We start from the raw sequence: 20,449 nt of genomic DNA, 5'->3' as shown, positions 1-20,449 counted from the left end.
AAACTAAATGTTAGGACAACGTGCCCTTTTTTTGGTGTGGGGTGTCACATGCTTGCGTGTCAAGATTATTTGTATTTGCATTTAAATTAGAGACAAAACTACCGGCTGATTAATCAGTTGGTCGATTGCCCAAAGATTACTGGCTACTGTTTTGCTCATTGATTAATCACTTACGTCATTTTTCACGGAAACATTTCGTTGGTCCACTTGTCAATAGTGACAAGACACTTTGCTTTTATTTGTCTTATAGGAAACTGAAAGTCTATAGATTTTGCAGTTTGAACACTTTAAACTTCAGGACACTGATAAGCAGTTTTCACTTTTTTCTGACATTTTGTGGGCGGACAGCGGACTATTTAATAATGAAAATTGAGATGGCAGTGGGTTGAAGGTCGCGTGGGGAATTTACCATATTCCTTCTTTATTCAGAGCTCTTTAACGCACCACTGACGTAAGCAAGTGTCTCCCTTTTTGCGGCAGCGCGCAGCCTGTGAGGGTGGCAGCATTTGTTTTCCTCATCTTAACAAAGCAGAGACGTCATCCCATTGATACACTGCATTTTGGAAAGAGGCCACGTGAGAACAACAAACCAAATGCCTCGTTAAAGGCAGGTTGCAGGTTACTGTGTTACTTGAGCAACATGATAGGACGGGTCAGTAGTCCAGTGTCCTGCGAAATTAAATCCTCCCCGTGTAAAGTTTCCCCACTTCTTCCAGGCGTCAGTTATTCAGGTAGACTTCTATTTAATGACTTACAAAACGATATTGTGGGGAAATCCTACATTAGTATAATAAAAATAATTCATGATAAATCTACGGGCCACAACTAAAGACCTTGCAAACATTTTGATATTCTTCATTTCTACATATAAATCTGCATTAGACAGGTCATTTGTCCAGCCATGCTATTCCTAAGGTTTACTGTGGCGGCACCCACCACAACAGAACACCATACACTGGTTTGTAGTTGACTCTGCCGAACACACGATGTCGCTATTTTCATACCAAAGCCACAGACACAGCAGTCCCACATGTTAGAAAAATGTTTATTCTTCTGCAGCCCGGCATGTAAACTCATCCCACCAGCTCGTACAAACACCAGTCACACTCCACAGTAATACTTCCATGAGATCGGCTAATCCGAGCATGCCACAGTGTAACACAGCTGACGTGGATGACGTCATGCATCGCTGTGACGAATTTCACATTAAATTATGCATCCCTTGAGCTTTATTCTCAGTTTATGTGCACTCGGGAAAAGACAAAATAATAGTGTTTATATTTACAATTCTCAAAGGCAGCTGTGATTTTATTACGGCAATGGGAAATGTAACAATGTAGATAAGATTTGTAAAAGGCACAATAAGTTCACCTCGGGTTTTCAGTGGCATTTTCAGCAGCTAGAGTTTAGTAATGCTGAGTGGCTCCTAATTTGTGGTCAAACATCCAAACAGTGTCAACTCTCAAAAAGCGCAGCCGCCTTCTCTCAGTACCCGCCGTCTCTCTCCACACAGCCTGCGCCCACCGCGTTGTCGGGACACTTGCAGGAGCGGCCGGTAGGGGTTGCTAAACAGAGGTGGGTGCAGCCCCCGTTGTTCACAGCACAGTAGTTTTGTCCTGGTGGAAGGGGAAAAAACATGCACTCTTATTAATGCGGGGCATTCCAGGAGATTTGTTTAAAGCACAAGCCAGTGCAGCATGGAGCAGCAGGAAGCAGCCTCTTCACTGTTTTTTCAGCAGATATATACATACTTCACTGCAACACATAGCAAACTCCAGATGTTGGAGGCCCCTCTCCCCTGGCTCCACATTCCCTGGCTTGCGTAATGCACACAGTCTTATCTAGAAGGGAGGATGAGGCCTGGTGCTGCACAGTAACATCAGCCATTGATTCACTTAATAATGAATGCTAGCTGCAGAATTCCTCCTGTTGCTTTCAGGTCGAGGAGTGACCCTCAGAAATATTTACAGAGGGCATGGAGGTCACAAAATTGGTCTGCTAGGTCCTGGAGAGTGAAGGGAATGGAATTGAATAAACTCGACTCAAAGGTATAGCGACCAAATGTACAAGGGCCAAGCTTCTTCTAGGACTGGCTCTATAGTGGGGCTGCACATCAGATGCAATGCAAAGATGACTCCAGGCATGAAAAGACAGTGTTTTCTCTCCACTTGCTAGCATGTAATAAATTCAGTAAATATTTCAAAGCACTTCAAGAGCAAACATTGTAAGGGGAATTTATGGGGAATGTGGGGCCCTGTTTCACACTCACCACTGGCATATTTACCTGAAGGACACTGAGCATAGGCTGTGGCGATCCCGTATAGCTTGGTCCGTTTCTGAGGCTGGAACTGGTCTGATTCCTTGCCAGCATAGCGGTCCACAACAACCACAGCATCCCTATTGTAAACACAACCAGAGTTTAGCAATCCTGGACTATCCCATCTTGAGAAATGTTAACATCCTGCCTCCCGTCTGTCAAGAGTGAGTAAGGGTTAGGGTAGGTTTTCTTAGCCATTACTGACATAGTTTGTGCGCCTCCCCCACCACCACCTCCACCACCACCTCTCAACCTTCTCCAGCGCGGCTACAGGCCTGGCAAGATCAGAGGGAGGCCCTGGGCAGGTCACTCGCAGACGCTGAGGCTGAGAAATTGCAAGCAGCTGCCACTTTTTAAGATGCTTCCTCAACCCACACACACACAAATAGACACCCCAACCCCCACCTTTTTGCAGTGGTTAACATACAGAATCAGCTGCGTGGGAAGAAAGCTCCACAGTCCTCGGAGTAGGAGTGTCCGAGTCTGGAGGAACATCAAGGGCCTAGCTGAAGTGTGGGGAGCTTTTTGACCTCTGACCTACCCTCTCCTGCCTCTACCTTGACAGATCTGGGTTCTTGCATGGCACATGGATAAAAGGCTGCGTTATATCTTTACACATACAAACATAAAGTATACTAGGATTTCAATCAATTTTAGCTCTAAAAGTAGTATTGTAGTATTGTCACTGGGTAACAAGGTAGACTTCATGAGAAAACAAAAAGCCAAACCTCCGCCAGTCAGTGTAATAGATGTTCTTCCCAAAAGACGTGATTCCAAAAGGGTACTGAATCCCTTCCATGATCTTTCTGCGGTCACCCCGAGCAGGATGCATGCACTCCATTTTATGGGTGCCTGCAGGCGAGAGATCACACTTATTGCTGATGACAAGGCAGACACCATTTCATAGATGAGTCATCTGTCTGAATACAGTACCTGCATCTGCCCAACATAGCAGAGAGCTCTGAGAGTCATATGTCAAGCCGTTCGGCAGGCCGAGATCGTCTTTCACCAGCACCCTCCTGTTGGATCCATCCATGTAAGAGGTCTCAATCTTGGGTGCATCGCGGTTCCAGTCGGTCCAGTATAGATTGCTGTTGTAAGGACAGGCGCGGAGTCAGGTCACTATCAAACTCGACAGGTTTTCAGACCAGATCTTACAAATAAATCCTCATTTTAACACAATATTTATCAAACCTATCTTGGTTGGCCTTGCTAACATTTTGGGATACATGCTTTGTTGTTTTCTTGACGACAGTAAAATGAGAAGATCAATAGCACTCTCTTAGCTTGGCATAAAACCTGGAAACAGCTAGCCTGGCTCCGTGCAAAGCTCACAAAATTCACCTACCAGCACCTCTAAAACTCACTGAATACTATTTTATATCTCATTTGTTTCATTCATACAACAAAACCTGCATGGGTTTAAGTTAACTGTGGGGTTATGCACTGAACTGTTTCTTGGCCGGACACAGTGACTGCCTGAAGTCTTGTTCTCACTGTGAGGCTGCCAGCTAACCGGCTGCAGCTTCATATTAAACACACACATATGAGAGTGTTATTGACTTTCTCATGTAACTCTCGGCAAGAAAGCAAATAAGTGCGCTTCCAAAAATGTTGAACTATTCCTTTAAATGTGTGCCAGCCAATCAGAACTGAGAGAGGATGAATTTGCTTCTAACAAGTGAACTAAAAAAGCTTCTTAGCGATTGGTATCTCACTTGTGCTACGTTAAAGAAGTTTCATGTGAAATGACACACACCCATTGGGAGGGTCAGTGATAATAGCACGCGGGTTGACAAGATCAGCGTCTACGATGACACGACGCTGAGAGCCGTCCAGAGAGGCCACCTCGATGCGATCCTTCACAGAGTCCGTCCAGAACACAGCTCGTCCCAAGTGGTCGATGGCGATACCCTCTGGGCTGTCCAAATCTGTTGACCGGTGACACTTTCTTTACTTTCTGAAAATCCTGGTTCACAACTGGCAGAAAATGAAAGCGAAGCAGTAGAGCGAAGGGTGAAGGTGAACAGTAACGCTACCTGATCTAATGACAGCAATGGGCTCCCCCCCTTCGATGCTGGCCTTGCTGACTGAGGGAGATGTGATTTCAGTCCAGTAGACCATTTTCTCCACGCAGTCATAGGCTACTCCAATGATTACCTTCTCCTGCGGAGGGGTCAGCAACCAACAGTCTTTGAAGTGCACTTTACTCAAACAAGAGCAGTCCGAGACAGAAACATGGAGCAGATGTGTTTTTTGACATTAACGTCTAGACATAAATCCAAACAAACAAAGCCACACACTGAGCGAGAGCAACTGGGCCAGACTTCAGACCAGCTGCTTTGGAAGTCAGTGTAACAAGACATGCAGATTGCAATTCCAAAGATGTCGGACTGATGTTAGTAATTAGAGTGAATGTCACCATGTGCCTCCAATAAAGTACAGGCCTTGGATGCATGCAGCAGACGGGGAAATCGCAGATCTAGAAGTGTTATTGCCAGCAAGGGAGCGACTTGAGTAAGAGGCTGAGCTGATGTTTTCTACACAAACATACTGTAGCCTTTTCTGACTGTTTTCTCTAGTATAATGTGATCACACATACCACAAAGTCCTGACTCAGCGCTGTGCCTGAGAATGAACTGTTTTCTCAAACTCACATCTGCATTGTCAAAGATTTCTTTCCTCAGAAGTGCTTATTGTACAGCTACGATCTCCTATAAGACCTCATCAGCATTCGTCTGTCATGAACAGATGTAAATCCGGGAAATGATTCCCTTTTATGACATGATTCATAAACAGAAAAGCCTGTCGAAATCTCTCAGGGAGAAGGATTTAATGTTAAACAATATTGCTTTGAAATTCCTGGTAACTGCTTCAAACCCCCAAAAACATACAACCAAAATAAAATAAAAACGGATCATACAAATCTGCTCAAGCCGCTTATGGAACCTCCTCTCTACAAGACAGGTTTATTTAAAGTTCCTCTCCTGGCATGTATTTAACCCCTTCAAATTCACCTGCGTTCATCAAAACTACATATTTAGAAGTTCATCCAAGAAGAACATATTTTATGTATCACTCTCTGTAATGTTAAATATGTAACAGCAATAAATAACATGAGCCTTCAGCTTGAATATGCTATCATGATGTGGACAGCCCCACCCCACAAGTTGGTTCATTGATTTTGTGATGTCATGTATAAAACCCTGGCTGTCTGAAGCTGCGTTAGTGAGACTGTCATTGTCCCAAAGCAGAAATGCTCAGCCATGGCGTTGGCTGCTTTTTTCTCTTCTGATATGTGTTGTAGCATATGAAAAGCATCCTGTGGGCATGTTAGCACGGCTCAAAACCTTTTTCATTGGAGTGGGTTTTTAAAGAGACTTACAGGGAGATGGAGGACAGCCTTGGCATCGTCCTTTTTCATATCATGACCTTCCAGCGGCACATGTTCTATCCTGCCGCTCTGGGCAAACAGCAGGTGTGTTCCTGGAGGCAGGGGGTGGACATCGGGGCGAGGGGTTGGTCCAACAGGCGGTGGAACAACACCATGGTCGATACCTAACGGAGACAAGCACTGAAGAATCAGGGGGTTGTGGAGGTGGAACCAACCTCAATTTAGTTTAGCAACGGAAAAGCTGTCTGGTCAACAAACACTCCATATTTGGTCTTTTAATACACAGTGAGAGACACTGTGGTCTCTCGCTGTCCACATGTGATTTACTCACACATTGGCCTGCTGCCAGGCCCAGAGCGAGTGCCAGGGATCTCCTGTCCGTTTCGGTCCACGCACCAGCAGTGTCCCGTGCTGCCGTGGCACTGCATGGGTTCATAGGCACCATTCTCGTCACATGCAGGGATGTACTGCCCAACGGGAGGCCGGGGGCCGCGTGGACCAAACTCCGTCACGCCCAGGAGACTGTCTCTGTGGGCCTGACATCGTGTTTTTGTCCTCTCTGAAGAGAACCATGAAAAATAAGCCCCACAGTGAACACAGATGCCCTGCAGCAATGTCACAGACTTATTCATAAGCTAATTATCATCTCCTTTTGTCTTCTGCTTTACATTCAGCTACACAAAAACTCCCACATCCCTCACAAGACATGACAAATTCCTTTTGCTAGCCAGTAGAAAATGAAAAACAGGTTCCAGCTGGCACCAATACACTCTGGCAAGGAACTCATTTCCAAACGCTCCTCTCATCCAAATGGGTGTAATCAACGCTGAGAACGAAAATAATCCATTTTCCATCTTTCGATTACAAAGTCTGCAACTAAATCAAAGAAAACTATTTCCGAGCTTTCTAAACTCCCATGACTGATTCCAAAGATAAACTTGAAGCTGCACAGACTGAATGTAAAAGTCCACATACAACGATGCACTGTTTGGGGAGGATGTTGGGTTTGCTTGTCAAAAAGCGGTGGCATTCCAAAAGACTTACCTGGAGAGCAGTTGAAGCCGTCGCCATAGTAACCTGGCCTGCACTGGCAGGTAAATGATCCCTGGGTGTTATAGCACACGGCCTCCTGATGGCACCTGCCTGGCTGGCACTCATCTATGTCTTCAGGCAGGAAAGAAGAGGGTGAGTGAGGACAGAGCAGAATCCGTCAACAGTACCGATACCTTTTATGGTCAGGGGTCTCCACTATGATCTGGGCCAGCCTGTGACCAAAACTGTCCTCGGAGTGCAGTGCATCAAGCAAAGGTGGGGAAAGAACGGAAACTATGAATGAGCGCTCCTGAGGGCTAGCCAACCCCCCCCCCCCCCCCAAAAAAAAAAAAAAAAAACTACACTCAGGACCTCCACACATGAAATGCCCATCTGGTTTTTATGTTTCACTGCTCAGTCTCGGCAGATGTGTTATGTAAGCAACCTCACCTCCTCCAGAACTGAACAGATGGCTTAACAATTATAGCCTTAAAGTCCAGACAACGGATTTAAAAACTGGACTACTTGTTTTAAAGGACAATCCTGTCGATTTTCCATGTAGTTGACTGCAAATACGTCATATTACTGGCAACCTTTTTCAAAACATTTCACATTACTTTGGACTGAACCATTGCATGCAGGCAGCCATTAGTTTCTGCAGACATTTGTTTCGCTTAGTCATCATCACATGATGACGGCATTTGCAAGGAGGAACAGTTTTCAAAACTCTCTTTGTAATAATGACGCTCAAGATTTGAAGAAGAGTTTCCAACATTTTCTTTGCCAGGAGCTACAAAAATCACATAATTTCACAGTGTCCTTGTCAAATTATGTGTTCCCCTTCCTCTGGGATCATTGAGCAGACTCTCAAATCTCAGATTTCACTGCACACGTATAACGCCAGTGTGCCACAGGTGTTGTTTGTGGTGTTTACAGTTTTTTTAGTATTTAATTATAATCAATTCATAATTGAAATTTTAAAAAAACCTATTAGTATTAATTATTCATTAATAAACTCAAACATTGTTACATAAACCAACTGATACATTATTGTGTGTGTGTGTGTGTGTGTGTGTGTGTGTGTAAATGCTACAGAAGGAGGAAAATGAATTGTGAGGATGAATATATAGGCAGACACATAATTAAATGAACATCAAACCTAAAAGCCTTTTTAAAATGACTTTCGAGATTCTATCTTTAATTCATCATAAAAAATAGACGCTTTTCTTAGCGTATAAATGTATTAACTGATTCTGAGTAACAATGTAAAAGTCTCTAGTTATTCCTGCCTGCAGATGCATTATCACGCCTATGTATATATCTAACTATATAAAGCAAGTTTAAAGTCTATAAGTTGATTTTAAAACTGTAACTGCATTGAAATGAATGAAAGCCAGTGGCTGACTGTGAGTAACAGATCAGAGTTACATACTGCTGTTTAAAGGGCTGGTAGCAACATAAAGCATTAGGGAAAAAAATGTGCAAAACTACTGATGCAGTGCTGTAAATCTAATGTTGTGAGAAAGCTATGTACAAAAGTGAATTAGGTAATAATATACTATCAGAGCTGCATTTTACTGAATGTGAGTTAGATGCAATAACTAGTTAATAATGTTGTACTGTGCCTTCTGTACACCTACAAATTAAAAAGCAGTTTATTCCTGTGGTCACTCTTCAGCATAAACATATATTTAGTGTCTTTATGCAGTACCTTGGCAGACTCTACCATCTCCTATGAACCCTGGCAGGCAGGAGCAGATGTAGGACGAGCCTCCGGTGTAGCTGCACTGAGCACGCTCAGGAATGTCACAGCTATGGGTGCCTTCTTCACAGGCGTCCACAGGTCGATTAAGCTCTGAGGAGAAGATCCATTTTTGGTATAAAGCGATTAAAATGAGATCCTGATATGATAGAGCATGCCAAAATGACCAGACGTCACATTAAAGCTTTAACAGTTGACCATTTGTTACAATGCTTTCTGTCACTTCTTATTCTAAAGGGGTAGTTCAGCATTTTGGGACATTTTTGCTCACTTTCTTGCTGAGAGCTAGATGAAAAGATCAATACCAGTGTTCACATCCAGCAGCTGGCCACCTTAGCTTAGCACAAAGACTTGAAAAAGGCCTTTGGTTTTTGTATGGATTAAACAAGTGAGATGTAACGTGTTTGGTAGGCAGAGTTTCTTACTATCGGATTGAGCCAGGCTTGCTGTTTCCAGTCTTTTTGCTAAGCTAAGCTAACTGACTGGTTTTGATTACATATTTAGCATTCATACGTATGAGCAGTCCTCTCATCTAACTCATACAAGACAGCAGATAAGTGTATTTCCCGAAATGTTGAACTATTCCTTTAATATATGTGACAAGCAGCAGGAGACCAGAGAAACTGAGGTCTGGCTAATCTTGTACACTTTTCATGGCTTTTCAAGTATCCTGATGCAGCCTAGGGTCAAATAATCCACCCAGTATTGTTTGATTGTTTTATCTTTCTACTAGATATTCTCTGAATTTATAATGTCACTGCATCAGTCAGTTCAAAGCTGTAGTGTAGTGTACTTATGGTTAGTAGTTATGCATCGGTTTTATCTTGCACGCATGCATTTTATTACAGTTTATGTCTGAACCTGTACATCCTAAACACCAGGCAAGATTTCTGAAATATGTAGCTGTACTTGGCAACACACAAACATTGCTTACCAGTGCAGGTCTGCCCATCATTGCCGAAATGGTATCCATCTTCACATTCACAGCGGAAGGTCCCGGGCTGGTTGTTGCAGATAGCGTGGGAGCTACAGATCTGAGGATTTTCTCTGCACTCATCAATGTCTGATAAAGAGGAGAGCTGATTATCACATGCTAATAACTCCAAGTTTGAGTTTGGAGCTCTGAAGTCTGAAGATTGGTCAGATCAGGATCCTTCATGATGATATGTTGGGGAGATCAAAGGAGCGCTTAATTAGATTTCTTACAAATATTTCATGATTGTAATCTGTCTGAAATACTTCCTTCCTTTTCCTAATGTATGTGCCTCAGAGCTCTTCCTGTCTTGAATGCAAAAGACTGTAAGTTGTAGAGCGTTTGGGCTGGGGATGAGGACCACAATGGACATGTTGACCTGGTCTGAGACTATAGGAAACTTTGTTTCCCATGTGGGACTCACTCTGCTAATTGGCGAGATTGCCCAGTTCCCCAGGAAGGAAGGCTTTAGAGTCGGGGTTAATTAAATAATGGCTCTAAGCAGATGTAGAAACTGTCTGATTTACTTGAAAGCAGGACAGTACATTAGTGGTGAAAATCAAGAGGCTACTGCACCCTCTTCATTGGCACAACAAAAGGAAACGTTTTTGTATTCTATCATATTTCATTCTTACCATAACATGTGCGGCCGTCACCGTTGAAGCCAGCAGCACACTCGCATGTGAACTGAGTTCCCTGTCCAGGTCGACACACGGCGTTGGTGTCACAGCCGTGTCTCCCAGTGAAACATGGGTTTTCCTCCGGCTGCCCTCCTGAGAATTAACAGTGTATTTCAGGTGCATGAGAAAAACTTCTTTACCATTCAAAAATAGTCCCAACTTTTAGCAAAACTGTGCTCGGTCAGGATGTTATATGTTGTACTCCAGGAAGGAAGTGAGCGCAGACCAAAACAGGAAGACAAAAACAAACTCCATGACCTCACCGTTGACATCTCCGATCTTGTTGCTCATGGCGAACCGGATGAGTTCGTCATTAGCATTGTACATGACAAACACCTGTTCCACGCTGAGCATCTGAGTCGGCTTCACGTCTCTCAGAGCCTCGCCATGCTGGCAGCTCTGGAAGGTGATGGTCTGACGCCACTGATATGTCCTGGTGTCAGTGGAGCCATCGGGCAAGCTCACTACGTAGTCTCGAGTGGAGGATGAGGTGATCACTGGAAAGTAAGACGGCAGGTAAGAAACAAGCAGCCTGTAGTTTGTCAGTCTTGACTTTGTTTCGTTACAATGACAAAGGAAGAAAAACAGGTTTGGCCAAGCACAAAAAACAAGAGAAACAATCCAGTGACATCATCTGTTCACGCTGTATCTTACAGTTGTTGCTGTACTGATAGATCTCAGAGTAAGGATCGATCTGCACAGTGGAGCCGGGGGGCACCTCAGGGACCCGGCCTTCCAGGGAGGTGCTCACCGCCAGGTGGTCGTGCTCATCGATGCCTTTGAACTCCTGTCTGATGGTCAGCTTCTCATTCCCTGGCAGAAAGGTCACCTCAGCCTGCCGTGTGAACTCCCCCCCTACAGAGGACAGAGAAGAGGAGGTTAACTTTAGGACCCTGGCCCTGGATGAACTTTAGTTTACTGCCTTCTGTCACAGCTGAGGTAATGTGAGGAGAATTCAGCTGGACAGAGAGAGTAAAACTGCAGCTGTATGGCAAATTGCTTGCAGCAGCATTAACATTTCTGTGCAGAGACGAACGCTTCCTGAATATTGCGATTTTCTAACCAAGTGAAGAATGAGAAAATCACGCAAGAAGCTGCGGGGTGTCATATTATCAAACATCGTTAGTGCGGTTGTAGAAGTCTTTCCCTCACCAATAATGCTGAAGCCATTCTTGAAGCCAGGCTGCTCCAGAGCAAACGCCCACCCAATCACACCACCGAGGGCCGACAGGGGCTGCAGCGAGGGCCCAAGGGTGTAAGGGATGTCACTGATGGCCACGTAGGAACGGCCATCGTTTACCACAACGTACGAGTGGAGATCGTTGCTGGTGAAATCCACTGGGGAAGGAGAGTTGCCCACATACACTTTTCCATGCACTTTACCATTCATCCTCTGTGGCTTCCCTGCAAAAACAAACCAAAACCATCAAACACCACAGCAGAATCCATAGATATGGAGTAGAGTATGCTAATGGGTGGTTTTGAAAAATGTCTGACACGAGGAGTTAAATTGCTAAACTGCTAAAAGATTTTCTCCAACATCTCCACTAAGAAGAACAATGAACACATTAAATGCTGTGTAGATAACGAAGGCTTTGTACATTTCAGCGGTTCATACAGTGGATGGTAGCTCCAGGATTCTGTGTTTAACAACAGCTAAGTTAGGTACGACAATAAAATGTTTTGTTATAGATACATTTAACAGTTCAGCAAAGGTTTATGTGATGATTTTATGTTATGTTACTGGTAAACCACCAAATTCACAGTGGAAGGACATTACAGCATTACTAGGCTTAGAGACTAATGCAGCATAATGACTGGTACGGTATTAGCTCGGACCTCATAGAATATAACAGGAAACTGTCTCTGTTGGCCAAAGACATATATTTCATGCATTTCAACCAAACCCTTTGCTCTCCATTTTCCTGACGCAGTAAAGAAAGCAGGATCATAGCATTACCCTCTGCCACACACTGTATCCCATTGCCATAGAAGCCAGGCCTGCAGTGGCAGCAGTACCCACTGGAGTAGTCCTTGCAGTCAGCAAACTGGGAGCACTTATTTCTGTTGTTTGCACATGTCCCAAGGTTGTATGAGAACACTGAAAACATGTAAGAATATGACAGAAACAGCTAATTAAATGATGCTGTTCTTCCAGCAATGAGAAGATTTTAGAAATCTAAGTCACAGTTCATATGACAGAATCACACTGGTAGCCCGTAGACTCACCATCTACATTTATATCTGTGTCCTCCAACACCACCACTTCTGGGTTCCCGGGCTGATGTGGCTGGTACTGAACTGGGTGGACTTCGATCTGACCCCCTTCTGACTCATAAGGAGGGTACTCCACTTGCTGTCCGTCAGTATACACACGCCTTGCATTCGAGGCCTCCTCATTGCCTTCAGGGGAACCCTGTGGTGTGGCCTCAGTGGGCAGGTCGGTGACCTCACCTGGAGCCACGTTGGTAAAATAAGGAGAAGTTCCAATCTCGTACACCCATACACCCCGCAGGCCGGAGTTGGTCTCCCTATAAGGAGAGAAGACGCTTTTACCGTCACTGTTCTTGAAACGCTATCAAACAGCTGGTGAGGCCATTGGTAGACTTACTCTGCTAAAGCCCTGACGGATGCCTCGTCATCAGTGGTGGTACGGTAGTATGGCCCCTGACTGGAAAACAGGAAACCCCGGACCAAACCCTTACTAAAGCCTGCATGCATGGTATCACTACCGTCTTCTGCAGGCGTGGAGGAAAACTGTATCCCGTCCCTTGCATACAGAACAACAGCATACGAGGCCGTCTCCAGGGATGCAATAACCAGCTGGAAGGTGTTTCTCTGCGTGATAAAACATTAGACAAAGTGTAAATGACCAGCTCCACACCAGATCACTAAAATGAATACACGATGCACACCTTCTTATCAAAGCCATCTCCTCTGCTTTGAGGTTCGTTGGCGGCGACATCGACCCAGGTGATCACCACAGCATGGGTGGGGTTGACTTCATCGTCCTCGGGGAAGGCCCTGTTGATGTGCTCGGCTGCCCGACGCAGAACATCAGGGCTGGAGTCTTGACGGAAGAAAACTTTGCCCACCCCATCACTGGTGTCCAGGTCTCCCTGCAGAGCTGCAATCATGCCGAATTTTGGGGGCAAGCTGCCAAGATACGTCGCCTCGCTCGCTGGCTCTGCTGTGGCAACAAAACCATTGGTGTTGATCTGCAATTAAAAGCTCAAGTTAAGGTAATGGGGATGACAAGATCTGAGATGATTGTAACACCGTATGACTCTCTTTATAATAACTAGCATAACAACACATGAGGAACTGTTTCACAGCAGAGGGAAACCTAGTCCACTCTGACCCACTTTGATCTTTATCCCAAACTCATTAGACTAATGATCTGAGTCAGCTGCCATGTCCTACAAAAAGCACTAATGAACAAACAAGATGCCGTATAACGCGGATTTTACACACTTAAGGTTGGACATGAACACATGGAGGGCTTGTAAAAGGAGAAAAGCTGGGCTCATGTCAAAAACACTCACACACACAGACACTCTGCACATGGGGCTCCTTCACTTCCTGACCAGGGGAAAACAAGCGCACTATTCCTGGCCGGGCCACACTGTTTCCTGTCCTTGCCCCTGACGAGCAGCCCCAGAGAGCCTGAAGATTGCGCACTAATCTTCATTACAGAAACTTCCGGCCAAAATCGAAGAAAGAGCTGGGAAAATGATCAGTGATCCTGATCTCGCAGATGTCGTGCAGAGAGAGGTCTTTAAGTTAAGCGGCCACCCGAACATACCAGGGCTTTGTGGAACGTGAATCACACTCGGGAGGAGACGATAAAGCCGCCTAATAATTAGAGAAAATGGTTTTTCTATAACCACGTCTGGCGTGAAAAGCATTAGTTTGCCTGCAGGGCGCAGACAGTTCAGTGGTTGACTGTCTCATAAATGAAAAACAAAAATCTTGAGGCCATCTTGGCTACAGCAGGAAAATATGTTTGTGGTGAATGATGGAAGTAGTTAGCAGTGAGGAAACCCCCCCAAGACTGACAGATATAACAAGGAATTAGATATCTATTCTCCACCTCAGGCTCATGTCTTAACCACAGCTTTTCTCCTCTGCACATCTCCACAAATGGGTCTGCTCCCTGAGTGAGATCAGGCATGTAACTCTCCCACAAAGGACAAATTAAAAGACTGCTTAAAGCTGACGTTGACTTTTAACAGAGTTATCACTTAATACGTCTGGTCGATGAAATTAAAGCTGAAATCCAGAAGTGATGATCACTGCTTAGAGCACATGTCATCAAGTGAGGACTCCGGACTTTTCTTTCAGAAAATATGGATGCTCAGGCAAATGTGGAGTTCCTGCCTTTTAAGGGAAATGCCTTTCGTATAGAATCACTCTCTGATAGCGTATTATCGCCATGCAGCACAATTAAAACAGAGTGCAGCACTTTTCTTTGAAAAGGAGAACGGCGGGGTATAAAGGGCTGTTTGTCTGTCCAACACAATGCTGCAGCTTCAGCTAAATGTTGCTGTTGCCTTTTTTCCCCAAATCATTTACAAAAGCTCCACATGGCAGCTGCAAGCAACAAAAACAATAAACACATTAAGTCTTTATTTTCATTTGTTTGCATGGTATTCATTATGTTGTAGGCAAACCTACAAGGTCACTGTGTAACATTGTGTAAGTTATTTAGGTTTGGCAGGATGTGGCCATTCTAAACATATAAATTCGGTTCATACAAGCCTCTCTTATTGGCCCCACGGCTATGCGACATACTAGACTCACTAGAGATTTTGGGATGGATTGCAAAATGAGGTTCCTCGAGTACTCTGGTCTTTGTGTCAACAGTAAAATGATAACCTCAGGGGAAGCTGGACGAATGCGTGGACTCATGCATTCCACAAGATACAGCAGCCTGTGTGATAAGCAAATCAATATTTACAAAAAGCCCTGAGCGAGAGAAAAAAACCCATACCCTAACCCAGATATATTTTGCAACTTCCAGGCATTGTTTAAGATGGTAACAACTGACCCATCTCAATGTATAACTCCCCGGAGTTTCTAGGTTATGCGCAATTGCGCATAATCGTTGGACAGTCCACCCTGAGCAATACATCCCACGCGTTTGTATTAAAATTGCTACGATAGTGTATCAAGCTCTGGGTTAACTCACAAAGATGCTGTCGAAGGTGCCATCATAAAACAACACTGGCTTGTCCAGCTCGACTCGGTGCGTCTGGTCATTCCCTGCTTCCAGTAACTGGTCTCTTGCGCTTGGACCGAAGGGGAAAAGCTCTCCCCGCGTTATGCTCTGCGCCGCCGCCACAAACCCGAGAAAACTCGCACAGACGAGCCATCCTTGCTCCTGCCAGCCCATTGTTCGCGTTAGAGGAGCAGTTGAGCAGTCCTGTGGTTCGTCCAGGCCAGGTTAGTGGAGAGTGACGCACGGGCCCCACTAAGGAAAGTTCAGTCAGAGTTTGGGAGACGCGGGGCGGAGTTGAAAGAGAGCTGCTTTCATAAAACCACCAACACTGGAGAGAGAAATGAGAGGTGCCCTCTCCATTGCTTTTCATGCTGTTCCTAAAACAAATCCCTGAAGTGATGTGGTATTAGACAGCTGCAGTGATGGCGTTTGGCCCACTTTTAAAAACAAAAACATTGGCAGGAGTTAGAAGGGTTGGTTGAGGACAGAAGTGGGCGCTGAGAAGCACTGAGGTCGGTTTCACATCATACCCCTTGATTTAAACCCTGACCTGCAACTCACTGTCCAATATTGCCAATACAGTAGAAGCAGTCACCTCTGTTTGGATAGGTAGAACATCACAAAGGGCCACTGTGTGGGAGGTCCAAGTGTCTCCAGAGGGACACACTGGAGCTGTATTGGCAGATTTGGACAAAGGCCAAGGGGCCATCAGAGCATAGACATCAGAGCATGGACCAGTTACCATCAACAGAGCCCCATGACCGGTTTGATTGAAACATTATGTAAAGGACAGTATCACAGAGCACTGTACCATACTCTAATCATTTGAGGCATACCGCTGTGGCTATCAGACTCGACTCCAGCTGGGATAATGAGGGGCATGCTGGTAATATGGCTCAACTTGGAGCTGTTTCTGCGCCGCAAACGGATGGTCAGTCATCCGTCCAACACTTTGGTCCACTTATCTGAGCCAATGTTGGCCGCGTCACCATGACATTTTAATGTGGGTATTCATGGTCGCCATGAGTCCTAATGATTTATGGTGACCTCTGACCTTTGGCTTAGTGCTAAACTCAGCCTAAAATGTCTTTTGCCAACACTGCGGTAGATAACAAAGTATTTTGAAAGTAAAAATAAGATAACAAGTGACCTCCGAGTTAATGCCAAGATTTTGACTAGATTCGGTGTGGACAAATGAATTTCGCCTAGAAGGATTAAAAAAAGGATGCCTTCTTCTTGTTCTTCTTCTTGTTCTTCTTGTTCCTCTTCTCGTTGTTGTTGTTGTTCTTTAATCATGGTCCCCAGATGATGATTAATAATGTTTTCGGTGACCCCCTGGCCTTTTCCCATGTCCGCCACCGGGCCATGAATTCATTATAAAAGCAATATCAAAACTATGAAAAATATGAAAATACAGATTATGTTTTAGAGAACCCACATTTTCCCAGTGCTGCAAATTATATTTAAGTTCTTAAGTACAAATTTAAGATACTTGTACTATACTTGAGTATTTCCATTTTATGATGTACTGTATACTTCAACTCTACTATATCTCAGATTACACTTTTTCATGTCCTTCCTGTCCAGTGAAAACCATGTATCTCCAAATGTGTTGATTTTGAATTTTTGAAATTTCTGATAAAGATTAAGTGTTCCTTTGTGGGTTGAGAAAATTCAGCTACTTCTTCAGATACATGAACTATTTAACTCCACCCCCTCTTGGATTAGTTGGGAAATACAAAGCTGAAAACAGGGCCGTTCAGATGACATTTTAGAGATACATAGTTTTGTCAGTAAAACAGCTCTCTAAATTTGTATATCTTATAGAATTTGATGCATCGCTGCAGATTAAACTACCCAACAGTAAAGTAGTTAAAATGAGCTCAATCTAAAACATCTACAGCAGTGACATGCAACATATACATCATCTATATCAGCAAAGCGTGTTCATTACATGATGATTCTAGTGCATAACTTTCACTTTTTATACCTTTGCTGATAAGACTTACATACTTTTAGTTCAGTAAGGTTATGAATGCAGGAGTTTTATTTGTATTGGAGTTATCTCACATTGGGGTATAGCTACTTTTACTTAAGTAAAGTATCTGAGTACTTCCTCTGCCACTACATTTTCCATAATGTAGCCCCAAAGTGTCTTTTCTTAGACCTTCCCTGCCTGGTTAACACCCACATCAGTGTGCTCCTCTTGAACAGTAAACTGATCTTCATATATGAAACTGGTATAAAGGTGTGAGAATGAAAAACACATATATTTGTTGTACAAAAGGAGGTTTATGTGTTCAGATTTTTATTTTATTTTCTTGTTTTGATCTTCCCCTTATCTGGCCTCTAAAAACTTCAGTGATGAAGAAAGCAGACACTGATTCGTTTCAAGGGGCCACAAAACAAATAGGTTGGGAACCACTGGCCTGAAGGATGAGCCTCTTCTGCACACAAAGAGCTACCCTCTTGCACCACCCTCAGGCCAAAACTTCAGAGTCTTTTTTATACAAAACACACTGCTGTGAAATCTAAAGGGCACATTTATGCTTCCACAGGGATAAATCCTTGTGATTCTAATGACTCCGTGGCCTTTTCTTAAGCAGCACCCTCAGGACAAACTTTCCATTTTTAGCCCCTCTACTGGCAGGGCTTTAGCTTTAGTGTGATGTAATGAACATTTAGACTTCTAGTTGCACTTCATCTTGGTGCTTTATGTTCAGATAAAATACACCGTATAAACACCCACAATGTGTTTAATTCTGTTTACATGTATTGGAATTGTCTGGATCATTGCTCTGTATCTTAGTCAACCCCAACATTTCTCAATCTGCCGTCAGCTGCTTATGTTCTTAAATGGTGTCAAGACTCCAAAATATGCCACAGATAAAATGTAAGGTTTTACCCTAAATCACCATGGGACATACTCATAGTAAATAGCACATTATTTTTGTATTAAGGCAGGGAGTTTTATATACCTGCTTTTACACTTAGGATGCTATTTACAAAGGCTGAAATCAGATGTCATCTTAATACATTTAAATATAAATGATTTATATATGCTATGCATAATATAGTTAATTTTTAAAAGTACCATGCAACAACATTTTTCTGGTTAGCATAAATGCATTGTTAACACTGTATGCCATAGTATTTTGGAAAGAGACCACTCATAAGTGAAGTCATTAATTAATCATTGCATATTTATTTATGTTTTTTTTTTTGTTTGGCTTTTTAATCTTCTTGTCTGATTTTAGCACCATGTGTTGAATGAATAAACAGTATTTCTCCCTCTTTTTGTCCCTGGCAGCCTTTCCTTCTATCTACAGTTGGAAGGTGCCACCTTCTGGTCATTTTATGTTAAGTGTGCATTTCTGCTTTCTGAGCACATTCTCCACAGAATTTAAAAGATTTATAGTGATTAATATCCATTTATACAGATAAAGTAAGTTCAACATAATGTATGTATAATTTATTCTTTTAAAAAGAATATATGCCAAAAATATTTTTTTCAAGGATGTTGAATGGTGAGGGCTAATTTACAGTCGATTGACACTGCACTTAAATGGTGATACATACTGGCCCTTGTTGGACTGTCAGAGGCTGAACATTTACCCTGGGGCCAGTGATGCCAATAGCTGTGACTTGTTTGTGTTTGCATGAGTCTGTTTTCTCTAGCTGTGTTGCCTGGGAACCAGCAGTGGATGTGATCTGACAAACTGAAGCCTGATAATCAGACTGAAGTGGCCTTTCATCACCACTCTAGTATTATCGGAGCCGGGCTGAGGGTTAGGGTTAGAGAAAAAAACAAAGTATTTAATATTTTGCATCACATTTATTCATTCAATATTTGACTCAATCTCCTGCTTCTGTTTCGATAGGCTTTCAGCTAGTTCTCTGCCATTTGGTCAAGACCTCAGCTTTATTATAACACAAGTATAGTGTCTTTAACTCAAAACAGATGAGTTTTGAGCAAGGCAGATGATATAATTGCATCAATTACTACATATTACACACTAGAGACCACTTTCTTTTTAACTCTTTGATAATGTGGCTGGTTAAAAGTGACATTTAACAGGCATGAGGGAAGGGCTGTAGCTGACAGCATCCTGTTTGGTGTGGTGCCTGGGTGGCAGTGTCCCTGTGTGCAAAAAGATGGATGTATCACAGCAGTCAAAGGTGAGCTGGAGTGACCTCCATCCTTGGCCTTTCTCATGTTCACATGCCCCAGTCCTGTGAAACAAAAACCCCCACCTCTACGAACCATAACAAACTGCACAGAGGTCTGTGTGCACATTGGATATGTTTCTACTTGAATCAGAAAGCAAATCCTGCCACTCTGGCTAGACCTGAAATACTCTTGGTTGTAATTAAAGGGGGACTGTGATTTTACACTGAACACTGTATAATGTTCCTTGGTCCAGGATGAGTCATCTCAAGTCCCAAAAAAAAAACCTTGAGCTTGAGCTTCAGACCTCAAATTTTTAACGGAAAAGATGTGTCAAAAACTGTGGGTGAGGAGTTTGAAAGATGTAGGCCTTTCCCAGGCAGAGAGACTTCTATGATGAACACACTATTGATTTGAATTTGTACGATCCAGTATACTTGGAGCCTGACTCATATTTGGGACAAAAAGTCAGTATATGTTTGCCTCTGCTGTATTCATTCAATCATTTAGCACCTTATCCAGGTCGGATTACCAGTTTGGAAAAGTAGGCCCCTTGTTCTAGTCACTGCTCATGCAAACCATTCACCTTCTCACCATGCTCAACTAATATGCTGAACCTTTGACCCTCAGAGGGCCACACAGACTTCACTTTGTGGCATTCACATTGTAGTAATTTGATTAATGAATTAATTACAAGTTAATAAATTGATAAAAATATAGTTTGTATGTATAAAATAATATGATCATTGATCTGTTATTACTTAATTAGTGCAATAAATAGATTATGGCAAATTTTTTGTCATCTATGAGTCCTTTTTTGATATATTTTGAGCTTTTTGTCATTATTTAATAGTTTACAGTGAAGCAAGACAGTTAGGAGCAGGGCCACTGATAATATGGTA

The 20,449-nt window shown here is 43.3% G+C and overlaps 1 protein-coding gene across 1 annotated transcript; it reads right to left on the bottom strand.

Annotated features, from left to right (window-relative positions):
* Window positions 1–1,033: 1,033 nt before the first annotated feature.
* nid1a (nidogen 1a) lies at window positions 1,034–15,618 on the bottom strand. The gene is made up of 20 exons (XM_041947339.1): window positions 15,350–15,618; window positions 13,074–13,376; window positions 12,770–12,996; window positions 12,388–12,689; window positions 12,119–12,259; window positions 11,311–11,562; window positions 10,813–11,013; window positions 10,422–10,655; window positions 10,114–10,251; window positions 9,440–9,568; window positions 8,455–8,598; window positions 6,756–6,875; window positions 6,043–6,270; window positions 5,703–5,875; window positions 4,357–4,483; window positions 4,077–4,248; window positions 3,251–3,408; window positions 3,046–3,169; window positions 2,285–2,397; window positions 1,034–1,616 (listed from the first exon to the last, which is right to left on the bottom strand). The coding sequence occupies exons 1-20, from the start codon at window positions 15,551–15,553 to the stop codon at window positions 1,486–1,488; spliced, it is 3,621 nt and encodes a 1,206-aa protein (XP_041803273.1). The 5' UTR covers window positions 15,554–15,618; the 3' UTR covers window positions 1,034–1,485.
* Between the last annotated feature and the right edge of the window lie 4,831 nt (window positions 15,619–20,449).

The sequence above is a fragment of the Chelmon rostratus genome, chromosome 11, assembly GCF_017976325.1.
Source record: "Chelmon rostratus isolate fCheRos1 chromosome 11, fCheRos1.pri, whole genome shotgun sequence".
NCBI classification, from domain to species: domain Eukaryota; kingdom Metazoa; phylum Chordata; class Actinopteri; order Chaetodontiformes; family Chaetodontidae; genus Chelmon; species Chelmon rostratus.
The sequence above is the reverse complement of the archived record's forward strand: the minus strand, read 5'-3'. Positions and strand labels throughout refer to the sequence as shown.